Genomic DNA, 26314 nt, shown 5'->3' on the forward strand with positions numbered 1-26314 from the left:
TTCTATCATAACAGACTAAGCACAGTTTTGCTGACATCTGTTCATACAATTGAAGGACAATATTTCAATACCCCAGCAGTTAACACAAAAGTGGTTTGTAACCCAAACCCAGCCCTGCTAACCATTTCCCATTATGCTCCGCACCTAGGTAAATTATGCTAAGTACTTAATTGTACTCATGCAGATACAAAGCCCATGCAAATAATGTGCCCCCCTTTACTCAGACACTCAGACCTTGCTTACATCTACATTTCTTCTTTTTCTGGATTTCATATTGAAATAACAACAACAATAATTCAAACTGCAGCTGGTGTCAGACAGCCAAGAATAACATGAATTTAACACAATTCTTTTCAGGAGTTATGTGCCAATCCTCAGTTTATAGTTGGAGGAGCCACTCGAACAGACATTCGCCAAGGCGCCCTCGGTGAGTAGAGTAATTCAGCAGAAATTTGTTTGTTTTGGAGAAAGGAAAATACCTTTTGTTATTTGAAAAGCCATGTAACACACTAGCTAAATGTATTATATTCCATTCTGCTCCACACAGAAGCTAAGGGGTGAGACCCTACAATTGCTACCAGCTAATGGAGTTACTTTTGTAGCTCAAATAATTGTAGTCAGTGCTGAATGTCTCAGGTTCAAACCCTCCTTATGATCCACAGCAGGAATTTTAATATAATTTCCCCCCAAACTCAGCAGCATACATGCCGCTCATTAATTCCTAGTTACATAGCAAATTTGAAGTTCAGCCATTTTTGAGTTATTATTTTAAAAAAAAGTAAGAATTTTTTTATACTAGGGAAAAATGTGCTCATGGGATTTTTTTTAACCCTGTTATAACTTTACAATAAAAATGTGTTTGTGGGGGTTTTTAAACCCTGTCATATCTTTAAAATAATTGGGGGATTTTATTCTGACTTTTCAAACAATTGCACCTTAGAGCAGGTACCGAGCCTGAACATTTTCATCCAGGAAGCACAATATTTCAGAAAGATTGGAATGTGTGAGAAAAAGTGGTTAAAATGGAAATTGTTTTACAACCTTAATAGAGTGGTCAGTGCTATTATCAACCTATGACAGGACAATCCATCTGATCATGCCATGAGCTGACCACATCATTCAGAAACTAATGGAGCACCTCAGCTTCGCAGGGTCATCCTTAACATGTAATTTGTTCCAACTTCATGTTGAACCTTCTATATATACAGCATTTGGTGCAAACACTGAGCAAATAATAGCAAAAGAAGGGGGAGAGGGTACACCAGGCATACATTTAAATATAGCAGGGCAAGGTAGCACCATGCATTTCTCCTTGAATGACAGACCAACATTGATTAATGTTTGAAAGACGTTTTATCGTCCATCACAGCAAAGCTGGCTCTTCTTTACCTGCTTTTCCAGTGCTGCTTTACACAGTACTTTCACAGGGATTTTAACTAGTTTTTTTAAATTCCTTTTTAAGGCCTTATTCTGACCCAAAACATGCCTTCTTTCTTTGTTATCCAACTGATAAGATCTGTCTTTGGAAAAAAGCAGCAGCAGCATTTCAGGCTTTCTTGCCAACACACAGAGCCTCAAATTCTGAAAGCCTGTTAATAAGAATTTGATAAATTAGTTACATTGCACCTAACCTCCCTCCCCTCCAAGGGACTTACTGCAGTAGTTCTAACCTTACCTCAGTCTCATCAATTGTGCAAATAAGATTCATGCCATTTTTGCAAGTCATTGACAGTAAATGACACAAGTGCTGCCTCAGTAAACACAGCTCCATTAAAGCATTGCTAAAATATCCCACAGTGTGTGTGTGTTCCAATTGCTAAAAAGAAGAGGTATAATCATATACTTGCTCCAGGATATTTACTCACTTAATGCTGGGTCAGGGCATAGGAGATCACTTATTGCATTTTTAGAGGGTTGTTCAGTAAGAATAGTAAAGGCTACATTTCTTGTCAGCATTACAGTTTATGAAGTTTCTGTAATGAATGTGGATTTTTACATGCTCAGATACAAACCTCTTTTCCATGGCAGCTTACAAGATAAGAGAATATTTCCAGCATTGTCTAGTCTGACATACAAACATAACAAACATCCTTTTAGTTAAAGCCATAAATAGAATACAGCCTCCTTCGGGGCCAGTTGTTCCAGCTCCTTCTTTACCTTCTTCATTTCAGTCACCTTGTGGCATTTTGTAAACAGAGACTTTCAATATGGACTAATGCCAAAGTAAATCATACAGCAGTAATAATAAATATGGGCCAAAACTAATCCCCCTCTTCTGAACTATGGGGTGGAGCATGTTTCTGAGGTTTCCTAACAGACTCCTGTGGGCAGAACCCCACAGCCCAGGATCTGATCACCTCTAAACTTTTGGGGAGGTTCTTTAAATCAGAATCAAAATTGTATGGCTTGAGTCCATCTCTCAAAACAATCCTCTTTGGCCTGTGTCTACAGAGCTGTGGGAAGGCTAGAAAATCAGGCTGATAATACAATGAGGGGCTGTTTGCATCTTTGAATAGAATCGCTTCCACCAGCTCCACAATACCGTCTCTTTATAAAGATAAAGAAATAAAATAGACTTGAGTTATGAGTGTAACCAGGGAGTTTATCTTTCAATGCCCCAGTGGTAGTTGCTTAACACTGCTGAGACCACAATGGGTCATTTGTTATTTAATTTAATATCTTGAATATCAAAGTGCTGCTTATTAAATCCTGCATGTAAAACACTTTTATTGAAACAAACCTTGGTTACATATTTACATGTCAACTATGTGACCCACTGACTAGTCCCTTAGGGGAATAATCCCCATTTTTATATTCCTCTGTGACATATTTTGTCTTTTAAAAATAACACTACAGGTCTGGGCTTACAGGAACAAAAACAGAAAATCCAGAGTTACAGTCTCACTCCATTAAATTTTATTTCTTTGACAACAGCATAAGTTAGATGAATATCAGCATGGTGAGCTTGATGAGACCTTGAAAGACTTGAAATATTTTAATACACACTTTGAGCCACTTCTTTTTGATGGCCTTGTTACAACTTAAAATGCAGAGTCACACACTTTATTATGTAAAGGTGACCTGTGTAGTTTCCTTACAGTTATCTAGATAAGTTAACCCTAAAATTATTTGCTAAAGGCCTCAAATAGCAAGTGGCAGAGATTTATTTAAAAAAAATAAATACTGTTTTCCATCAACTGGGATAAAAAATAAGCTTAAGATAGCTTTCCAGATCCATGCTATTTGCATTTATAAAGGGCCGTTCATCTTGAAGGATCCTGAAACACTGTATACACTTTAGAAACAGAGGGCCAGATCCTCTGCTGCTGCAAATGAGTGTAGTTTCATTGAAGCCAGTGGAGCTATGCCTATTTATACCAGTTGAAGATCTGTTCCATTCACTCTCTCTATGTGTGTAAAGTTTATATGTGCATAGATAAAGTGCCCATTCAGCAAAAACCTAGCAGTGAGAGATGGTCTTCTAATAAAGGTGGAGCTGAACTGTACTCAATATATTTGGGGATTCTTTTTGGCCTCTCAAGACAGGGGTTTGCTTAATACTAAAAGTTTCTGTGACATGTTTCACTGTATTATATGTTTATAGCCCCCCTAAAGCTCATCTCCATAGACTGGTGGGGTTTCTGATAGCTGCTATATCACAGACCGACGCATTCTGGAGATCAGGGGATCTGAGGCCAACAAGACCATCTCTGAGAAACTTAAAGCCTATTTCTTTGCTGAATGTCCCTTTGCACTATCTCTATTTGCAGCATTTAACGCACAAATGTAGAGTTTAACTCATTTTAGCACACAACTTCAACAGGCCTCCTTTAAAGCCATTGACCTAATGTGTTGCAATCCACTGTAGTGCAGAAGTAGGGTGGTGTGGTCTGTGTGCTGTGAGCTCAGCTGCCAGTGCTGGCAGTGAAGGGTAGACCTGAGAGTCAAGTCTGGGTAGTGGGCAGAGGTGGAAGGAAAGGATCACAAGCAGGGAACAGAGAGAGTGACAACATTTTGTTCGGGATCTATTCTGAATGTAAGGGGTTGCTGAAATAGCAGGAAATGTTTAATGTTTAATACAGAGATGCCTCTGAGTGCAAAATTTAGATCTGGGTTTCAAATACTCTAAATTTTGGGAATTTCTTTCTTTCTTTCTTTCTTTCTAATCTGAGCTTTCAGTTTGGGTCCATCATTGACTAGAGAATTAAATTCTTAATTCAGATTAAACACTTTTAGTATTAATTAGTATTAGTCAGTGCCAGGCAGTGTGTGGATATCCTACAGTTTAATTTTAAATAGGACACTTCTATTCTGAAATAAGAATATCCACAAACAGATTTGTGCCGAAATAACAAAAGATGCCACCTAAAAACCATATAGGTCTTTCAGTGTGAGTTGTGGGTACTCCAGCCCTTAATGTCTATCTAAAATAGTTTGGGTTAAAGCTCAGGAAGCTGGTGAGTGTAACCGCTGTCCTTCGTTTAAGATCGTAGAAACAGTTAAGTTTCTTTAGGAAATAATAATGGTCTCCAAATCAAAGCACAGGCACATGACACTGCTTAAAACAAAGGCACACCAAAGGCCACTCAGGAATTTGTTCTATGTGAGCAGTGGACTTTGCTGGCATTGGTTTGGGGCCGGGGATGAAGCAGAAAAACACACATGGAGACGGAGAAAGAAGCTCCAGACACAGTCTGGACAAGCACAATGTGTGGCCCTGAGAGAAGCCTAGAGAGAGGGGTTATAGGTCTGGCACTGGCTAAAAGAGGTTTAGTGCCGTGAGTAAGGGAACTATTGTTTGTTTCCTTCTGTGTTCAGAGAAACAGGACTTTGTACACTCCATATAGATAAACAAGATGCATCAAAGGTACCTGACTCCATCATCAATTTTTCCTTTTCAACAGGAACAGCGTGCAAGCCCCCATATTTTTGGTTAGCCACAAGGAGTAACAGAATAATGTGGTGATATAGCCTTTTTTGAAGGAAGTAGAAATGAATGAGTGATGGAATTGCTGACCTTCATCTAAATGCTAGGACATAGAGAGATGTCCCATTGAGAATTCTTGTAAAAGATTTCACTCTTTGGATGTGCACACATGCTGTCCTAAGGCAATAGAACCTTAAATTACTGTAGTAAGACTCAGAATTAGCATAGTAAGGGAAGGCTTCTCATTTAATTGAAGGTTCTGTATAGCTCTGTGCTGCCTAAACACTTCTAAAGTGGCCACCCATGAGGTTAAGCAAATCCTAGCTGCTGAAACACAGTTGTTAATGGGACAGGCTCTATTTCAATAGTTGCAACAGCCTGGCCTGTAACACAGGAAGGCATTTCCAGATATCATATATGGGGAGAACTTTACTTCTTCTTTACCAATGGACTGTGTCTGTTCTCTGCTGGATGCTGTTATAGCAGGAACATCAGGAGAGCTGCTTCACCATCTCCTCAAAGCTAGCACTATGTGCTTCAGAGGAGGTCAGCAGCAGCTGAGGAACTGGGAAGCCTGGCAGGGGAGCCAGTTGCAGGGATACATAGAAAGATGGGGATTTAAATCACTTCAAAAACTGTTGTTTTTTTCTCCACATTAAGAGCCACTCCACTGCCATATCTCCCTGCTGCCACAGGCATTATGATTAATTCTGCTTCTTATACAGAGCTCATGTAGGGCAAAATGTTTGTGATACTAAAGCACAGTGCTAGCAATCTGTATGAACCCTGCATGTATGCAAACCGGTACTGAGATGTTTTCATGCTGCATGCCAGTATCGTGGAAACATGGTGACACTAGTATGGCATTTTCATACCTCTCGGACAAGCGAGTGTGTGTGTGTGTGTGTGTGTGGGCGAGGGATATCTTTCCCATTTCCTCTGACATCAGCTAACATTTTTTTTTAAAGAACCAGGCCTTAAAACACAAACTACAAAGCTGGGAGAGCTATGCTCCAGCATGGCTCCTGATCCTGTGAGGTGCTGAGCACCTTCATTCCCATTCAAGCTAGTGGCAGATATGATCATGTAGCTCCCAGCATCTCACAGGATTAGACCTTATGCTACGGTGAATACACTTATCTAATTTTTAAGAGGTTAACTACTGCCATCTGACGTTAAAGCGCACTCCAGTTTAGACTATTTGGGCCAGATCCTCAGTTGCTGATTTACACCAAGTGATGATACTGCTATGTGTGTCCACATGAAGAAACTAAGACTGGGTAAAACCCAAATATTTCAGAAGTAGTATTTATTTCTCTGGTCTTTTTCTAATGATTCAAGGGGCCATTTGGGACCATGAAAGAACATGAAGTCTGTTTTTTTTCCATGGTATTTCTATCACCCAGAAACTAAAATGCTGTGGGAAGCCCAGATCTTGCATTGCTTCAGTCACATAAATGTTTCCCTGAAGGCATTAAAAAGCATGTGAAAACATGGTCTAAACACAAACACATATAAAACTTAGAAATGACCCCAAACTGGAACACCAAATCCACCACCGTCATCAGCCCTGGAAACTTCGGCAGAATTTAAATCAAGTTTGGGTCTACCTGTATTAAAAATACAAAAACCACACTCTGCCCACCCCCTGGAAAAATATGCAAAACAGATATATTTAAAAACAAACAAACAAAACAACCTAGCAACTAGACTTCCAGTAGGATCCTACAGGGTACTCTACTTTGGTATTTTATTCAAAGGGTATTTCAAATAGTGGTGTAGGGCAAAACAAGGAAACTCATTTTAACAATGCACATTTCTGTCTTGAACCTTGTATGTTTTCAGGTGACTGCTGGCTCTTAGCAGCCATTGCATCTCTTACCTTGGATCAAGAAATCCTACATCGAATTGTTCCCGAAGATCAGAGCTTCCAGAAGAACTATGCTGGGATCTTTCATTTCCAGGTAACTATTGCTAATCCAGCAAACATGATCAATATGTGGGGAACAAAAGAAAGATCCAACATTTAGGTAAATTTAGCTTGTCTCATTTCTGATAAGTTAGATTGTCAGCAATTAAGGTGTGCAAGTGAAATAGATGGGGAGGGGGAGAATAAAGGAGACCATAACTGAATGCAATTATACATACTCAGTGGGCTGGAATTCTGCTTTCTTACACTTGTTGTGCCAGTAATGGCAAGAAAGTCACTCCAGATTAACACCACTGTGACACAGAGCAGAATGTTCTAGATCAGGTGCTCCCACCCCAATTTTTTCATGTGTAGGCCACATCTCATCTCAGAGATTGTCCTGTGGATTTACCTGTCTCCCAATCTTTTTCAGGCTGTCCATCTGGTCCATTTGTGACCATATAACATCCTGGTGGCAACTTCAGCAGTTGCTTACACAGAGAATTAATATTAGCTAAGTATGTAAGCCTACATTTTCAAAAGTGACTAGTACTTTTTAAGGGGGATTTATTTTTTCCATGGGTGGGCGCTCAGCACTTTCTGAAAATGAGGCTTCTTCATGGTGCCCCAAGTTGGGTACACAAAAGTGCTTTTGAACATATAGGCCTTAATGCATCCTAGCTGTCAGCCAGCTCTTTGTGGACACCAAAAGTACTCCATGAACCATACTATGAGAATGTTCTAGATGTTCCATCTAAGACAGCATTAATATTACTTATTAATAAACCTTTTCCCTTAGGGTTTGTAAATGTACCAATGCCTTATAGAACATAGAAAAGCAGAGTATAGAAAAACATTGGTCCCTATCCCAAAGGAAATGCAGTATAATGCAGATGAGACAAAATGCAGACAACAGCTCAGATATGGGAGACTGTGGAGAAATCAATGGGGAGGAATCCAATGTAGGAAGGATTCCCCAAAGTGGGTTTTCATGAGGGATGTGAAGGTGGAGAAGAGAAGACGAATGACAAGTGGGAGACTGTTCCATAGCACAGGGACCATTGTGAAGCAGAGAGTGGCAGAAGGATTTTTAGCAGGGAGGTAACCGCAGCACACTACTCTAACCACCCTTTCTTTCTTTCCTTAGTTCTGGCAGTATGGGGAGTGGGTGGATGTTGTTGTTGATGACAGACTGCCCACCAAAAATGGGCAGCTGCTCTTCCTTCACTCAGAGGAAGGCAATGAATTCTGGAGTGCCCTGCTAGAGAAGGCCTATGCTAAGTAAGTGGGGCTAATTCTGAGGGAGGCCATAATAAGTGCAAAGAACATGACTGTCTCAGCCTCTGCTGGTGCCAGGCCCAAATGCATTCTGCCCTAGTGTCAGTCTCTTATTCCTCCTCCTTCTTCTCTCCATCCCTTTTCTTGTTTCTCATAAACACTTAGAGGAGCACTGCCAACCTTCTGCCTCAAAATGTTTTACCTACTAGTTTCACAAGTAACACCTGTGTGTACAGTAACAGAGAGATTGGGTTCTATGCCATTAGTTCTGTAATGCAAATGTGACTTGTGTGTGGAAACTGGCCTGATGCTCTTTATTGCATCTCTGTTCTCTTATTTTCTTCCCCATAGATTGAATGGCTCATATGAGGCTCTCACAGGAGGCTCCACTATAGAAGGGTTTGAGGATTTCACTGGAGGCATCGCTGAGTCTTATGACCTGAGGAAAGCCCCACCTGACCTATATCAAATAATGCGGAAGGCCCTACAAGCTGGGTCATTGCTTGGCTGCTCCATTGATGTGAGATGTTGCCAGTATTTTACTCTCTTGCCATCAGAACTCTGATTTGTGTAGTAGGGAAAGCTCAGATCAGCAGCAGGCATTGTTACTATATAAGAGCCTGTTCCAATGCCCACTGAAATCAGTGGGGACTTTCTAATGACTTCAATGGGCTTTGAATCAGGTTCTAAATGGGCAACCACCATCACGTCTTCCTTCTCAGGAAACAGCCTGATAATTAGAGCTGGGAACTAGGAGTCAGTATTTCTGGGTTCTATTTCTGACTTTGTCTCTGAGTGTCACTTAATTTTACTCATCTGTAAAATGGACATAACAGGGCTAACCTATCTCAAGAAATTGTGTGGGGCTTTATTAATTTCCGGCTATACATCACTTTGAGATCCTTGGATTAAAGGAGCTATCGATGTATAAAGTGCTATTATCAGCACAAACTTCTTGAAAAATGTAAGGTTAATGTTGACTCCCTGACTATTCAGTCCTGATGTCTGACACGGTCCCACATGTACTGGTGATGGCATGAGTCCCTAGCAGAATTGTAGCAGTCTACCCCAAGCCTGATTTATCTAGTGGCAGCATGTCAGCTCAGACTTCTCCATGATATCTCCTCTCTGACCTGTGACATTCTTTTGACACTGGAAACCCACCTTATAAACAAGTCACTTGTCTGGGTCATCCAGCTTCTAAAATGCAGTACTAACAACTGTTAGAATTCAAAATGCAGCCTGCCTACAGTCCAAGGCCCATGAAGGAGACAGACACAAATTATCTGAGAAAGCCTTACATTCACTCTGTGCCTTTCAAGTATGCTTCATTATGAGGTACTCCAAGTCAGTCATTTGAGACCCAAACTTTCACCCCCCCACACACAACCGGGGCTCCATTTCTCAATCCTGTAAATTACTGATATCTATAATGGGAAGTCTCGGCAATTATAGAAAATGTTAGATAGGTTAGAAGAAATCCACATCTTTCAAATCTTTTTCTTCCTTTTGTCCCATAACTTTTTTGTGTGTGTGTGTGTGTAAGTTACACATTAAGAAGGTCAGTGTTGCATATCTGAATCTTGGCATATTGAGCTCGTTGTATTCACCAGAGGCTCAGTTTATTATTGATTTATAGGATCCCAACCAAAACAACAGATCTGAACTCTGGATCTGAGTTCACATGAAAGTTTGTAACAGAAGCTCATCTCTCTAATGGACTGGATCTGAATACTTGAAGTTGGGAAAGTTTGGATTTGGATTCAGATTTCAACTCTCCCTCGCCCCAATTCTCAGATGTGTTTGGAATTGGGGTTTTAGAGATACAAAGTTGAGATTTGGAGTTCGGGTCTATCTCTGTTTAATACTGTTTGTATTGTTGAATTTTTTATATTGTTATGATACCATTTAGGTATCTGCAACTGTATTCATTCGGTCTTTAAAACTGTGTCTGTTCAATACATAACAGTATTTTTATTGCCCTAGATCACCAGTGCAGCTGAAACTGAGGCAATCACAAGTAAGAAATTGGTAAAGGGACATGCTTACTCTATCACTGGAGCAGAAGAGGTAATCTAATAAATATAGCTAAACCTATTAGGTTGCCTATTGGTAAACTTGACTTATACAGTGTTGATGAAACTTATGTACTTATCATCACACAGAATGATTTACCAGTGTAACACACAACATAATTTTGTGTTTGCGATACTACACTGCCTTTGACAACTTTCTGATGACTCTTCACGTTTGACCTATATGAAAATGTTAATATCTTCAGAGCCACACAGGGAAATTGACTGTAATAGTTCTCAAGCTTGAAATATCTGCCTTCAGACTGGTTATAACCTCTCATAGACCTTGTTCCAACCAGTTTTCCTCAGCAAATAGCTTAGCTGCAACCTGTGTTGTACTAACAGACTATATTATAAACTCACTTGAACCTTATATTTCACAAGCTTTCCCTACATATCAAAAGCTATCATGATTACAGAGATGATTCTGCTAAAAATTTATTAGCCGCTGCACTATTTTCTGAAATGCCACATGCTGTTGAGTATGCAGATCTTGTGCTGTGTTGTAGCTGATGCTCATCCTTACATGTTACCCATGTATTGTATGGATCACCATTAGGCCTCTTTGTAACAATGGGTTGGGGTTAAGAGGAGAGTAAAATGGGAGTGGGGGCGGGAGACATTAGGTGGTCTTTTATCTCTGACCATCCCCCTAGAGTGCCAATTGTGTTTTTCTCTAGATGTAAAAGCAAATACTACATGATAATGAATAAATTAACAAAATGCTTAGACACTGCTTGTTGTGGATCCTACAGGTAAATTACCGTGGGCGCCCAGAGAAACTAGTCAGGATTAGAAATCCATGGGGTGAAGTGGAATGGACCGGAGCCTGGAGTGATAAGTAGGTTATTATATACTGTGGCATCCCCCTCTTCACTGTTTTCCAATATCTTTTAAAAACTAAATTGGTAATATATGCAGTTAATAAGCTACACAGCACATTTGGAAAAGGTGTTAAATCAATTGATACTTGTCAGAAATAAAGCAATATTAATAAATTGGCAGTGCTGGCTATTGATCTGTTCTGATCACAGGATTTACTTCCTCACCCCATACAGAGTGCTCTATTTGTGGTGAGTAGTCTGTATTTCTTGCTATGAACAGGGCCAAGGAAGTCAGATCCATGTCATTCTGCAAGGTGACTCTCCTCATGCCTGTATCCTACTGATCCTGGTGAGATACTAATGTAGTACCCAGTCAATTTCCAGTATTGGAAAACAGAGTAGGGCCAAATTGCTGTGCAGTTCCATTAACATTGATGGGATTGCAGGGTCTAAGTCAGGGCAATGTTTGACTACTGCTGGAGATGCTCAAAAGGCTTGGTTTGGTTCAGCTAAGCATCCAAAAGTTTGAATACCCATCTGTACCTCTCTGATCTGGAAGTTGGGCTTGGAATCTCATGAGAACAATGGTCACAATATTTCTAAGATTTTCTTGGGTTTGGTCAGGTTGGAAATACCATGAAAATAATTTTTATCTGCTTCTCATCCTGGTTGACTGAAATTATAGCATTGAGCTTGTCTGCAACTTGAACAAAGCTTTAGGGTGAATCTTATTTTATTGGACCTGGTTTGCACACCCTAAAAGTAATATGCTTCATATAAACTTACAGGGCCATATTCTGATCTCAGTTATATAATCAATGGAGTTACTCCAGATTTACATGGGATCAGATCAGGATCTGGCCTACTGTACAATAGTACCACAGAGATGAAATAGAAGCATTAGATCACCTAGTCCACACCCATGACCAGTGCAGGATTGCTCCCTGCAGTAAATTTTCTAGTGCTCTCTTTCTCCATTATTTTTTTAAAATGTACCAAATCGTGGAGGTTTCACCACTCTCACTGGGAGACTATTAGACATTAAAATAGATCTCACATGGCAAAACATTTCCTGATATTCAGTTTCATCCAGTTAGTCCTAGTGGTATCTGTGCATTCTCGCATCTCAGAGTTATGATTAAATTTAAGGTTCATTTGCTGCAAATACAGTTAAATGTAAAGCCTGATTCTTTGGCCAGATTGTCTAAATAATTCCCATCTGTATATAGAGTTAATTTGCATTTTGCACAGCCCTTGGGACAGGTAAAAGATCCAGTCATTGAAGGAAATATGTACTTTTATCAGCTGTAACTGCAGAAAGATTCTAACTCCCTGAACTTGTTATAAAGTAAAATGTAACTACTATCCTTATTGCCTTTGTGTTTTGCCTGCAGTGCTCCAGAATGGAATTATATTGATCCCAAACAAAAACAGGCTCTGGATATACAATCAGATGATGGAGAGTTTTGGTAAGAATCATTAATCCTTTGGAAACTACATGCATATGTCCTGTTAAGCATTCCTTTGGATGTTAGTTGAGAAAATACCACAATCCCAAGGGTTAATAATGTATCCATGATGTGTGAGAATTATTAGGCTCTTGGTTATCTCCCTTTCTATTCAAATATTACATGCTTAATGAATATTAAATATTAAATATCAAATATTAAAGCTTAATGAAGTGGCAAGGATGAAGCTTAGATGCTCAATATTTTGAGGCTTGGATTTTGCTTAAATAGTAGTAAGGAAGTCCAGCTTTATATCTCAGGTAGAATCTATTTACCAGGAGTGAGTGGAAAATCCAGGCCAGTATTTGGTTACACTGGTTAATATTGAATTGCTCTGTGTAGAACTCTACCCTAGATTAGAATGGCAGTTGTCTACTTTGCACAAATGTAAACAGCTACACAAGGGGCAAGGCAGTAGCGAATCTGGTTCAAAGATGTGTGTGTCCAGGATCTGATTCAGATTTTCTTTGGTGTGGATTTAGTCAGCTGTAATTCCACTGACATTGATGGAGTTACTCCTGATTTATACCAGGGGAAGTGAAATGAGAATCAGTCTCTTAGTGTGAGGAATGGTGTCAGTCCCCAAGAGAGACATCTCTTGACAGCGTTTCCGGCTCTCCTGTGGAGCTAGCAACATGACTTGATTATCTTGAGATATCAGAGGTGGGAAGAAACATCAGCAATGGAAGTAAAACCAATTTAAAAAATATCTGTGGGCTTATTTGGACATAGGGCTCTCTCACAGGGCCCCATTGTATTACCCTTACACTGAGTAGTACCTCATTGCCCACATAGCTGCACTGATTTCAGTGAAATTACTTGGGCACTAAGGTATGACTCAGCATGAACAAAGGTGGCACAGTTGAGCCCACAATGAATATTAGCTATTGAGAACTATTACCTTAAAGGAGTGGTGGGGGTTCCTACAAGTCAATTTTAGTTTCAAAGTTCAATTAAACTGAATTTCAGGTAATTCTCCTGTGGTTCTGCCATTTGCTGCCTCATTAGTAAAGGGATCATTTCACAGTGGGCCTGGCCATGTTCCAGTTCATGAATTCACCATGGACTCTTTGTGTTCTTTGGTGTCAGGATGGCATTCTCAGATTTTCAAAGACAGTTTACACGGCTTGAGATCTGCAACTTGACTCCTGACACGCTGACAAGTGACAAGATCCATAAATGGGGACTGACCTTGTTCGATGGACAGTGGAGACGGGGTTCTACTGCAGGCGGCTGCCAGAACTATCCAGGTAAAGACCTAGGTGACATTTGTGTGTGTGGTGAAGGAATAGAATTTCTTCCAGCACAGCTTCCATGTTGTTTCACAGTTGCAGCTTCAATGCGGGTTGTTTCATGGAATGTTATTGTGTTGTTTTTATAATTGGGTCAAAGAGGAGAGGCTAAAATTTGGATTAAGTTTACTCCAGGGTCTAGGCTCATGGATGAATCAGGCATATTGTTTGGGTTTGATGAAGTTAAAATCTTGAAAGTGCTCTGAGGATAGGAAATCTCCTGAGATCAGCAGGTATTAAGAGATTTTCATTATCAGGACTGGTTGGGAATCTTATGAGGTCAGTCATTTTCAGGAGATTTCTGCCATCTTGGGCTGCATCTGTGCCTGATTCAGAAAATAGGCCATGTCTCCTTTTGTCTCTACTTTGGAACCAGAAACACGGAAATGAGTTAAGAGCCAGAAGGATTTGGATCTGAAGTTCCTTCTCTAGGTTTTTTTTAACCTATTTTCTACATGTTGATATTAACCAAAAACTCTGTGGTCTCAGTCAAAACGTGATTCACACTCATTTTCTCATCAGGGTTTCTTTCCTCACTTGAGTAGTTAATTCACTGTATGGTCTCTTTTCTTCATGTACCTTCCCTGCTTGTACTCCTCATGCTTCTGACTGGACTAATCTCCAGGAGAATATGTGGGCCACAATACAGTCACAATTCAACATTGCAAAGACAAAGAGTAGTGTAATTTGGCATTCATTTTCATGTCAAACCCGAACAGAGGCCCTCTGGGATTTGGCCCTATAACAACAGTCTCAGCGGAGGATAATGACTGGTTGGTGTTAATGACATCGGCTCCTCCCAGCTGGTCATTACTTCCTGGGAGATGTCTTTGTGCTTTCATTTGTTACTGCTTAAATAAATATATAGCACAGCTGGGACAACAATGGAAAGGTTTGGCTGAACCCCAAAGAAGGTCTCTCCAAAGTGCTATTCCTGTACCGCTAATGGCAATGATTTCAGCTTCAGTGACAGCAAAGGCTCTTTCCTTTCATTTTCCCTTGGGATTTTTAGCGACGTACTGGACCAATCCCCAGTTTAAAATCAGGCTGGATGAACCAGATGATGATAATGAAGGAAGTATGAGTGAGCCCTGCTGCACTGTGCTGGTGGGCCTAATGCAGAAGAACCGCAGGAGAGAGAATAAGATGGGGGAAGCTCTGCTCAGCATTGGATATTCTTTCTATCAGGTATAGTGCATTCCTTTTAAAGAGTTATTGAATGCTGGGCTCTCATCAAGAGATGGGCAACACTTAGGGAGGCTTTTGACTTTTCAGCATCACATCAAGCAGGTTTTAGTTTTGCAAGATGGTTTAAATCCTTGTCTCATTCTATCTGACCCCCACAGTATAGGAGTGTTCAGATAAATGATTCAGATTTTGTTCCATTCCATTTCTAACAGAGAGAGGTGAAAAAGTGGAGGTGGCTAATTTAGCAACAGCTTCATTCAGGTCTTTTCTCTTGCAAAGCCTAAAACAGAGCTGGTTCATGGTGGAAGAAGATTCCAGATAAATGGTTCAGTTTTAGGTCCATCACTAGATCCCACTGTTTGCTTGAATTATTATTTTTTTTGAATTTGCAAATTGTTTTGGATTCACTACTACGAGATTATTGTTCTGTTGGTTTCTGATTTTATATAACACTTGCATCACTACTGTCTGTGTAAACAGTTGGAAAATATACTGGAAGGAACAATCCTGCAGCAGCAGGAGATGGGACTAGGACTTTTCCATCGCTAACTTCTGTGACGCCATGGAAACAAAACAAAAAAATCTGAAATTTCATCATTCATGCTTTTCTGCAGTTATGATGTCATGAAGTCCAGTGTAGACTCCCATGGACAAAGGTCATTAACAGTCTCAGTTGAGAGGCTGTCATGGGAATGACTAACTTTTACTAATGTAGCTTGTGTGTTCTGTTTCCCTTATCTCCTGCATGTATGGTATAGTTCTGAAAATGTGGCAATGGTAGAAAACTAGCAAAGGTTTCCCTTATCTCCTGCATGTATGGTATAGTTCTAAAAATGTGGCAATGGTAGAAAACTAGCAAAGGTTTTCACTGGTGCCAAAATATCTATGCACACAGATAGCTCTCAGTGTTTGCCATGCCATCTGTCTGATTCCTGGTAACCCAATCCATTTGCATTCTAGAATTTGCAAATTAAAGAATGGCTGTCTATACTTACCTATCAGAACAGACAGACAGACCAAAACACAATCTTGCTGCCTTAGCATATTTCTACCCTGAGAAATATCTCACTTATCTGCCCTCTTCAGAATCATTTACTTGGTAGGGTACACTTAATACTCTTAACAGATGGACTCTATACCTTGAAAGGAAGGGCTGCTAAACCCTCTAGCCTTTACACTCATCCATGATACCAGCTGCCACGGGCATTTGCTCCAGCTGAGACTATGTCCAAGGAAGATCTACGTTAGACAGGAAAACCCTGAGCAGATATGTGTATATCAAGAAAAGAGAATGTGCATACCGAAGCTTACCTGCCTGGCAGAACTTTACATAAGTCATGTCACTGAAGCTAACTGAAAGACAATTACAATAGTAATAACTGCTACAACTGAGAGCACAGCCTTAAACCCTTATATCGTACGAGTCCCCAGACAACACACTTCCATCTAAACTAGACGTAAAAGACATTCTATAAGAGGCTATGGGTGAATTTTTCAAAAGCACTTAGGTGACTTGGGAGCACAAGTCCCATTTAAATTGGTGCTTCCAAATCACTTAGGTGCTTTTGAAAATCACGTCCTATATTCATAAGTACGAAATACGGTAATGCTTTTTAGCTGTTTTATTAACTCATCTTACTCAGATTAAAATTGCCTTGAAAATCTCTGTTTGCCCTCTGGCAAACGTCTGGTTTGAGTTGTGATTAAAGTATCATTACGTTTTTCATCAGTATCATGGTAATGGTGTGCAAATAGGTTTTATGTCTGTTCTGGTAAATTTTCAAAACAATTTTGGGCTAAGCTCTCATTGACTTTGAGTAAGGATTTCAGGATTTGGCCAAATGTTCTGTTAATTTTCCTTTGGAACAGTTCTAGCAGAAGTGGGACCTTTTGTTGGTTATAAATAGGAATGAAAGACAAACTACATAAGACTGTGAAATGTGGCATTTGTTACTGCAAAAGATACTTAGCAGCTGCCTTCCATAATTAATGTATCTCTTTTGCAGGTCCCGAAAGAGGTATGTACATTTTATTGGAGACTTCCATCCTCCAGATGACCACCTCCTATTGGGGTTGAAAGTTTAATGCAACTGCTACTTGAAGCTTGGTGCCTTCTACCACAAACCTTCTGGAGACCTTTGAATGGGCTGTTCTTTTAATCACTAAATTGATATTTGAAGACAAATGTTGCACCTTCTGAATAGCCATTTTAAAGGAATTATAGGATGAGGTTTCATCCCAGTCAGGTTTTGATCTCATTTACATTAATTTAAATATGTAGGGTCTTCATTGACTTCTATTGATTTTAGTGTAACTGAAATCAGAATTGGATCTATGTGTCTAGTAAAGATTATGGAGAACGGGGTCCATACTCACATGGTAAGTTGTATTTTCCTTTTCTGCTTAGAGGAAAACCCAGCTTACATTATTTAAAGAAATGTCAAATTCTGTGGGGCCCTTTCTTTTTATAATGCTGGGCAGGGGCCACATGTAATCAATTTATCCAGCTCTACCTCCCCAGTCATCAATCAAGTGTCAATGTGAAGATAAAAGAGGCTTTTCATTTCTAAAATAAGGACAACAAAGGGGTGTCTGGAGTTTAATGGGGTCATACTCATGTGCTGTCAATTTTGCTGTGTTTTCATCCTCTTTGTTCTTGCTCTGTAAAATAACGTGCAGCTATGTACCAATTATCTGCTCTCTGTTTACAGAGTCATACACAAAGGGAAATGGAACTTATACACTGAAAAATGTTGGAACTGATTTCTTAATTTTTCATTGCAATGTAGCTTAACTTCAGACTGGGTGAGGATAAATGATCTGGTTATATGAATAGTTGACTATACCAAAATCCAGCCATGATTTTAAAAAAGAGAAAAAGCATCATATTATTCTACAGTTTACAACAGAAATACTACAATGTTTGGGGTTATTATTATAGCACTTTTTTATATAAGAAGTTACAGGTGATCACACTTCCAGATGAGTTTAGCCCATTTACTGTGATCTGGCCTTATAAATCAAGCCAGAAATATCATTCTGCACACCGTCTATCAAACATGCTCCACCCTTTTTGTATTATTGCCTTGATGAGTCACATTTTGAAAGGAAATTTTGTGGAATAAAGATAGCTTGAATAGGATTTCTAAAGGTGTATTTAGCACTGGGATCAGGTTTTAATTCTGTTGTTCACATATGAGTTGCCAATTTTCTTTACAAACTATGTAAAGTGTAACCAGATTATCAATCAGGGAAATCTTGTGTGGGATTTTCAAGACAACTCGGGGATTAACCACACAGTTCCCATTGAGTTTTGTGGCTAAATCCCCTAGTTTGCTTTGAAAATCTCAAGCCATGTTGTCTTTATGCCTATGGCTAGAAGTAGAAGGTGCTTGACATTTCCATTGTAGCAGCTCATAGTTCATATAACCTAGCCAATAAAATGAATATTCTGTTTGTAGTGCTGCTGAGGGACAAGGTCTCATTCACAATTTGGAATATGGCTACTGTAGGAGGCAAGAAGAAAATGATGCGGCTGTGTGGCTGACTGAAGAAATCTGAGAGTTAGCCACACTATATAGGTGCTAGAGCTGCAATGCTGACAAACATCTGTGTGAATTCTGAATATGTATTTGGTTAGATCATATTTGTGCCCCTTGTTGCTATACATGAACATTCTCATGACTGGGTTTTGTCCTCTTGAATGTTTTGTGCTCATGAATGCCACAGTCACATGAGAACAAGAGCATTTGCTATTCACTCTTTTCAGGTTTAAAAAATTTCAGTCATCCAGTCAGGGAGCAGAAACAACAGCATCTGACTTAGATGACCAATTGCATGCCATGAATATTCAAAGTGAACATTTTGCAAACACCCCACAGGCGGAACACATTTGTAAAAATCAAAGTCGGCTCACGAGCAATTTATGAAAAGAAAAAGTGCTAAATTCACAGGACAGCTTATTCACAACAAATAGTTTGTCCAGCAGTGAGTGCACATTAACATGGTATTATTTACTGTTGTCTCACAATCATCATAGAGACAAGTAAAAAGTCTGATCCTGCTAGAGTTAAGTACCGTCTCCTTACTATTGTTCAGCCTGTTGTGCTGGGTTTGTTTTTTTATATTGATATGGCAGAACATTCATGCTTGTCTCCCTCACTTGCACTCAGAGAATATATTACTTCTGATTAGCAGAAAGTTCTCGGGATGGCTTTTAGACAATGAAATAGAACAAGGGAAATTAGGCTTTCTGGTGATTTTATCTGGTTGATTTTTAATAGAATATTATTGTTGCCAGCTGCAAAATCAAACAGATGTCCATCTGAGCCGAGATTTCTTAACAACCCACCGACCAGCAGCGCGATCTGACACCTATGTTAACATGCGCGAAGTCTCTGGCCGTGTCAAGCTGCCTCAAGGAGAGTACCTCATTGTGCCATCCACATTCGAGCCTTTCAAAAATGGAGAGTTCTGCCTTCGAGTTTTCTCTGAGAAACAGGCTAAAGCTCAGTATGTATCTTCTTCATAATGCTCTCTCTGCTCAAGAAAAAAGGTGGAATGTTCCACACTACATAGAAGACTTGAGAGTTGTGCTCTGCCCTGTCCCTGAACCATTATGGCACCCAAATCAAGGGTTTCTTATATCACAAAGTCAATACATCCACACATTGTAAAGCAATGTCTCTTCAATGTTTGGGGGGGGGAACACAACAGGGCCCAGGCCAGCCCCCACAGGGGACAGGGAGGGAGCACAACCTAGCCCTGCTCTGCCCTGAGCTTTGCTCCAGCCCCAGCCACGGTTCCAACCTCTGCTCCCAGCCCAGTCCCCTAGCCACAGCCCCTGGCCCTGCTCGGCTGTGGTCTCAGCCCCCAGCCCGGCCTTGGCTTCAGCCCCTGGCCTTGCCCAACCTGGTTGTGGTCCCCAGTGCCTGGCTCAGGTCACTGGCATCCAGCCGCAGCCTCAGCCCCCAGCCTCGGTCCCTGACACCCAGCCATAGCCTGGGCTCTCAACCTGGCTTCCCCAGCCATGGCCACGGCCCGGTCGCAGCCTTTGCTCCTGGCCACCGCAGCCCGGGGACCCCTGCCTCAGCCCTGACCGTGGCCCCCCTCCCAGCCCTTAGCTCGAGAGGACACGGGGGGATGTGGATAGGAGTAAGGAGAGCATGATATAAAAAGTTTGGGGACCACTGATCTAGCCCAGTATCCTGTCTTCTGACAGTGGCCAATGCCAAGTGCTTCAGAGGGAATGAACGGGAAATCACCGAGTGACCCATCCCCTATCATCTACTCGCACCTTCTGGCAATCAGAGGCTAGGGACACTGAAGAGCAGTGGTTCTCAAACTTTTAAAATGGAGCCCCCCAGCGGACTTTTGTCTAACAATCGTGCCCCCCTTCCCCCTTCTGAAAGGAGGGGGCACTTTCAGAAAAAAATGGGGGCACTTCCTGTACTGTAGGCCCTGTTTTTTTCCTGAAAGGGCGAGGTCGGGGGAAGAAAGGGCACAATTATTAGGGGGCACTTCCCCTGCTGTAGGCCATAACAATCATGTCCCTCTTCCCCTGAACTCCCCCCTTTCAGGAAAAAACAGGGCCTACAGTGAGGGGAGCGCAGAAGGGGGCTGCTGCTGCAGGAGGTGGGCAGCGGCGGTGGCTGCTTCCATCTCCGGGGAGCGTGGAGCTGGACCGGCTCTGTCCCCTACTCTGTGCCCCCACCTCCCATGATCCATCTTGCGCTCCCCCTCCACAGAGGGGCCTGCCCCGCACTTTGAGAACCACTGCTCAAGAGCATGGGGTTTGCATCCCTGACCACCTTGGCTAATAGCCACTGATGGACCTGTCCTCCACAAACTTATCTAATTCTTTTTTGAACACCGTTATAATTTTGGCCTTCACACATTGTAGAGCAATGGCTGGCAATACGTTCCACAGGTTGACTGTGTGTAGTGTGAAGAAGTACTTCCTTTTGTTTGTTTTAAACCTGCTACCTATTAATTTCATTGGGTAACCTCTGGTTCTTGTGTTACGTGAAGGGGTAAATAACACTTCCTTATTCACTTTCTCCACACCTGTCATGATTTTATAGACCTCTATCATATTCCTTCTTAGTCATCTCTTTTCCAAGCTAAAAAGTCAGTCTTTTTACTCTCTCTTCATACGGAAAACTGTTCCATACCCTTAATCATTTGTTGCCCTTCTCTGTACCTTTTCCAATTCTAATATATCTTTTTTGAGATGGGGTGATCAGAACTGCAGACGTGTACAAGGTGTGTGTGTACCATGGATTTATGTAGTGACATTATGATATTTTCTGTCTTATTATCTATCCCTTCCCTAATGGTTCCTAACATTCTGTTAGCTTTTTTGACTGCCGCTGCACATTGAGCAGATGTTTTCAGAGAAAGGATGAGAAGTGTGAGGGAAGAGATGATCTTCAAGCGTATACATCATACAAAGTGGCCAGCAGAAGGAAAAATCTGGAGAGTCTGGATGCACGGCAAGAGATCCATCTAGAGGCTCCAAGCACAGGTCATCTGGTGTACATGGATGCAGTGCTGGATTTAAAAATGTAGTGGTGTAATATAGGGTGAGGTGAGATTATTGCAAGCAGAAAAGCTCAAGTTCTGATGTTAGGGACAGCAGTCCTCCACAATAATACATTGCTCTGTACATTATTTTATAGGCCAATGGTAGACTGGTCACTTCTTTTTTTTTTCCTCAGGGAAATCGGTGATGTAGTGGCTGCAAATCCATATGAGGTAAATGCCATAGTTAGGTCTAAATTAACAAGTTCTTGGGCAAGCAGACATTTGATTTGGGATTTTGTTGCTGTTGGCTTGAGCTGAAATCAGAGTATCTGACCATATTTGTGTAAAAAAGCCCTGTAATTGAAAACCTCCTTTTCTTATCAATCTGGTTTACAGGTTCCATATGCATTTTTGGTACAAAATTTTGCCCATGCAATTCTGTAACTGAGCTGGAATGCATCCGTTCAGAACACATATCTGCAAGGGCAATATAATACCATGGGATAGTATGATCCTTTCCATAAAGAGGAATAATCTTCTTACATTCTGAGAGACATCTCAAAAGCAGACCTCCAATGAACTGCACAATTGCTATGGGCAGGCTCAACAACGTTTTCTCCACACTTATTTTGTGATCCTGATCTGATGACACAAGAATGCTTTCCAATCAGGGTCTGTTTACACAGCAATTAAACATCCGTGGCTGGCTCAAGTCAGCTGACTTGGGCTCAGGCTGTGGGGCTGTAAAATAGTGGCTGTAAAACGTTTGGGGACCCCGCAAGAGAGGAAGGTCCCAGAGCTCAGGCTCCAGCCCAAGCCCAAACAATCTACACAGCAATTTTACAGCCCTGCAGCCTGACCCCTGATATCCTGAGTCAGCGGACCAGGGCCAGCCGTGGCCATGTTGTGGGTCTTTTATTTCTGTGTAGACATACCCTCAGTCTCTGAAAGTAGCTACCCTTAGATGGAGATTGTGTTCCAAATGGAGTTAAACCATTCATTTAGGAAATTATTTTGTTTGGCAATTTCTGCAGTGAGAGTGAATCTCACCAGTGCAAGCAGTTTGCTGTGAAGCTTCTGTACCACATCCACTCATTTCCTGGCACCTGCGTCTGGTATAATAAACCACATTATTGGTTATCTCTTCCTTTTAGCCTCACGTTGATGACAAGGGCATAGATGATGAGTTCAAGAGCCTGTTTCAAAAGCTTTCTGGAGAGGTGAGTGGATTAAAGAGAAAGAAAAAGACAGTGACATCTTGGCACAGAGTTAGACAACTATTTTGAGTACCAATTCTCTTGTTTATCCAGTCTTCCAAAGAATAGAATGGTTTTCCTCTTTTGTTAATTCACAGCTACCATTTTGGTCCAATTTAATGTTCCTTCCAGTAGAACGGTTCTACTATATTATTCCTCTTATTGGTGTAGAATGTGATTCTCTCAAGGTGTAGAATGGCTTTAAAAGAATGGTGGAAGTGAATGATATAACTATGTGGTGATATAAATTGTCGGGGGAGGGGGTCAGCTAGCTGGTGCTCATGCATAATTCTGAGTGTTCTACTAATGGCTATTAGGACTATATTCCTTGTTGTTTATTAGAAGCTGCTGGACTCAGGAATCTGTTAGCTGGAGGGTATTGTTGTACTCTCTCCTAATTACTATATATAGGAGACCTTAGCATCTGCAGAATACTGCTGCTTTAACTAGTTTGTAGTTGTCACATTGGATTTGCTCTTAAGGAGCAAATACCTGGGGCCAGTTTGAAGTGTGAAAGCATCATTTTTAGCCACAGAGGCTAGTCTGAGTTGTGATGGATGAATTTCAGCTGGTTCCATAAGTCTGGAAAAGCTCAGATGCCTTTCTGAAACTCTTTAATTGAGCAGCTGAGCCAGTAGAGCCCATCCAGTGGTTGCTGGTAGAAACTTCACATTTTGTGGGTTGCCACGCTGTGGTGCCTGAGATACCATGCACTTCGCATTCTAAGTGCAAGAAAAGATCTGTGATGTGTGTCAGTTACAACAGTTTGGTGACTGTATAATGCTGTCTTTTTAATAGCAATGGCTGTAGACGATGACATGAGACTTAAAATAAATTAAAGATTCACATGCCTTAAAATAAGGATTAGAAGTGGAATTGTCTATAGGTGTATTGCAATAAATGAATGCACAGTTGGTTTGTTCCAAACACTTGTTGTGTTATCACCTGAAATATGTTTGTTTTCTGTTTTCAGGACTGTGAAATGACTGCAAATGAACTTCAAACTGTTCTGAATAGGGTTTTAGCAAAGAGTAAGTGACATGAGATGTTTCACACTGAGAGAGGCTGATATTCTCGATGTCTTACTTTCAGCATCTGCCTCTCTCTTTGGTCCATAGTGAACTTCTGTGCCATGGTTGTTTCTGATAGCACATGAACAAGTAACTATGTTAAAGAAAAACTGCTATGATCAGCTAAGGGTAACAAATGTTTCTGTAAGATAATTGTCACTTCAAAATAATGGGAATGGAATGCAGAGTCTGAACAGAGAGGTGAAGGCTCACTCTGGGAGAAGTGACTGGGTCTCACTCACTTGGATCCAGCCTAACAAACACTTGGATCCAGCCTAGCAAACTGTACAGGTACATGTCTGAAATGGCTACGTAAGATGCCAGAGGTGTTGCTGTGTGACACATCATGGCCTCTTGGAAACCTACATTGACAACAAAGCGGTAACTCAGGTTCTCCTGCCCCAAAAGCACAATCCTCTACCACATGAGCTAAAGAGAATGTCCATTAGCTGTTAGCAGTACAGGATTTATGACAGAATTGTGCAACTCTAATTCTACCAGTAGAGGGCACCTGCGTATGCATCCTACCCAGTTCATTATAATATATTCTGTGTAATCTACATTGATTACAAAAGAATGGTTTTGTTCAATGCAAACACAGAAGCTCTCTCTTTCTTTACAATGGATGCAACATAGACCCTTGGCAGGGCAGTTTGGGAAAAGCTTGTACTACCACTGCCCATGCTGTATATGTTCTATGGATAAACAGGCCTTTCCTTTCCGGCATGTTAATCCAAACCCTTTCACCTGTACTAAATATTCATTTTGTTTTTTAATAAATTGGGAGAGAGGGGTGCATAGAAGAAATGTTAGTAGCAATGAAAAAGAGTATTTGCCCTACTAGCAGATGCTGACTGTGGGTAAAGTGGACTGTATTTCTGTGGGCTGCAGAAAATATTTGTCTAAAATATTCTTTACTTTGTTTTTTGTTCAGGAGCAGACATTAAAAGTGATGGATTCAACATAAACACCTGCAGGGAGATGATCAGCCTCTTAGATGTATCCTTTAAATGTCACGTCGCTGTTCTCTAAAATTCCTGGATCTCCCTTGTGAAAATTTTTGACTAGATAAGGCTAGATTTACATTTTCCCAGTGCATCTGTCTTCATTTGCTGTAGGCATAAAACTCAGAAAAGTAGCTCTATCAGTGCAGTGTGGCAGAGACGTTAACCTTTTCATGGCCAGACCTTCACCACTCCTGCTTTGCTACTTTCATCTATTAATGTTTTCTTTAGAGATATAGCTGGTCTGCTCTGCAGAATATATCTGCCTGAATAAACCTAGCGCCACAGTGGAGCTCAGGGGAGACACACCTAGAATGCTTGGGAGCTGTCAAGTGGTTGGTATACACAATGTGAACTTCTTTCTTTAAGGCCATATGGTCTTCTCCCCTGACCCAGCCCAGAGGGGCACAGTAGGAGCCCTAAAGGTCCAGACAAGAATCAGAGGAACTATGTGGTGTGGAAAGGCTGATACAGCTTTGCATGCGTCCCATCCCTTTGCCTGGCCTCTAGCCCCTCTATGGGAGGTGAGCTTCACATTGCCAGAGGGCTAGGGCCAGGAGGATGCAGAGAAAGGAGCTGGGCATCAGTGAACCTCCACAGCATGTTCCACTCCCACAAGAGAGTAATTAACATCTAACACCGGAGAGGGCTCTGGGAAGGTGTATAGGCATGTGGCTGGCAGGAGACCTGCCATGGGAGCATGGTAGGGACAAGAGCCGTGCTGTCAGTGCAGCAAAGATGAAAGTGTCCTAGATGAAGACATGTTATGATCTGGGGGGGACTAGCCTTGTTCCAGCCAAGTCCTTGCTCGTAGGAGAAGTGGCAATCATTCCTCCTGCTTGCCCCACTCTGCAGCCAGCCCCACGTCCCCAGTAGGACAGCGCAGTACAGAGCAATATAGAATAGGCAACACAACCGTGGGGGTCAGTGCTCCACTTCTGCGTGGTTTTCTATAGGAAGAGATGTATGCAGCCCCGTAGGATGGAGAAGAAGTTGATCATAGATTCCAAGGCCAGAAGAGATCATTGTGATCATCTAGTCTGACCTGCATGACAGAGGCCATAGAACTTCCCCAAAATAATTCCTAGAGCAGAGCTTTTAAAAAAAAATCCCATCTTGATTTAAAAATTGTCAGTGATGGAGAATCCACCCCAATCCTTGGTAAATTGCGCCTATGGTTAATTACTCTCACCATTAAAAATGTATACCTTTTTTTCCAGTCTGAATTTGTCTAGCTTCAACTTCTAGTCACTGGATTATATTATACCTTTCTCTGCTAGATTGAAGAGCCCATTATTAAGTATTTGTTCCCCAATCAAGATACCCCTTAACCTTCCCTTTGTTAAACTAAACAGATTGAGCTCCTTGAGTTGATCCCTATGAGATGTGTTTTCCGATCCTTTAATCATTCTCATGGCTCTTCTCTGAATCCTCTCCAATTTACCAACATCCTTCTTG

At 41.1% G+C, this 26314-nt stretch overlaps 1 protein-coding gene across 1 annotated transcript in view; it reads left to right on the forward strand.

The window, feature by feature from the left end:
- Positions 1–26314, forward strand: part of LOC137164215 (calpain-8-like) — a 36890-nt gene that overhangs the window by 4531 nt on the left and 6045 nt on the right. The window contains exons 2-16 of the mRNA XM_067564891.1: positions 358–427; positions 6773–6891; positions 7984–8117; positions 8466–8634; positions 10101–10184; positions 10945–11030; positions 12408–12482; positions 13611–13771; positions 14826–15001; positions 17008–17019; positions 19302–19513; positions 21721–21757; positions 22681–22746; positions 23756–23813; positions 24787–24851. Coding sequence (XP_067420992.1) covers positions 358–427; positions 6773–6891; positions 7984–8117; positions 8466–8634; positions 10101–10184; positions 10945–11030; positions 12408–12482; positions 13611–13771; positions 14826–15001; positions 17008–17019; positions 19302–19513; positions 21721–21757; positions 22681–22746; positions 23756–23813; positions 24787–24851 — 1524 coding nt within the window. The remainder of the gene's footprint in view (positions 1–357; positions 428–6772; positions 6892–7983; positions 8118–8465; positions 8635–10100; positions 10185–10944; positions 11031–12407; positions 12483–13610; positions 13772–14825; positions 15002–17007; positions 17020–19301; positions 19514–21720; positions 21758–22680; positions 22747–23755; positions 23814–24786; positions 24852–26314) is intronic.

The sequence above is a fragment of the Emydura macquarii genome, unplaced genomic scaffold, assembly GCF_026122565.2.
Source record: "Emydura macquarii macquarii isolate MOO-44397 ecotype Brisbane River unplaced genomic scaffold, CSIRO-AGI_Emac_v2 contig_2676, whole genome shotgun sequence".
NCBI lineage: Eukaryota > Metazoa > Chordata > Testudines > Chelidae > Emydura > Emydura macquarii.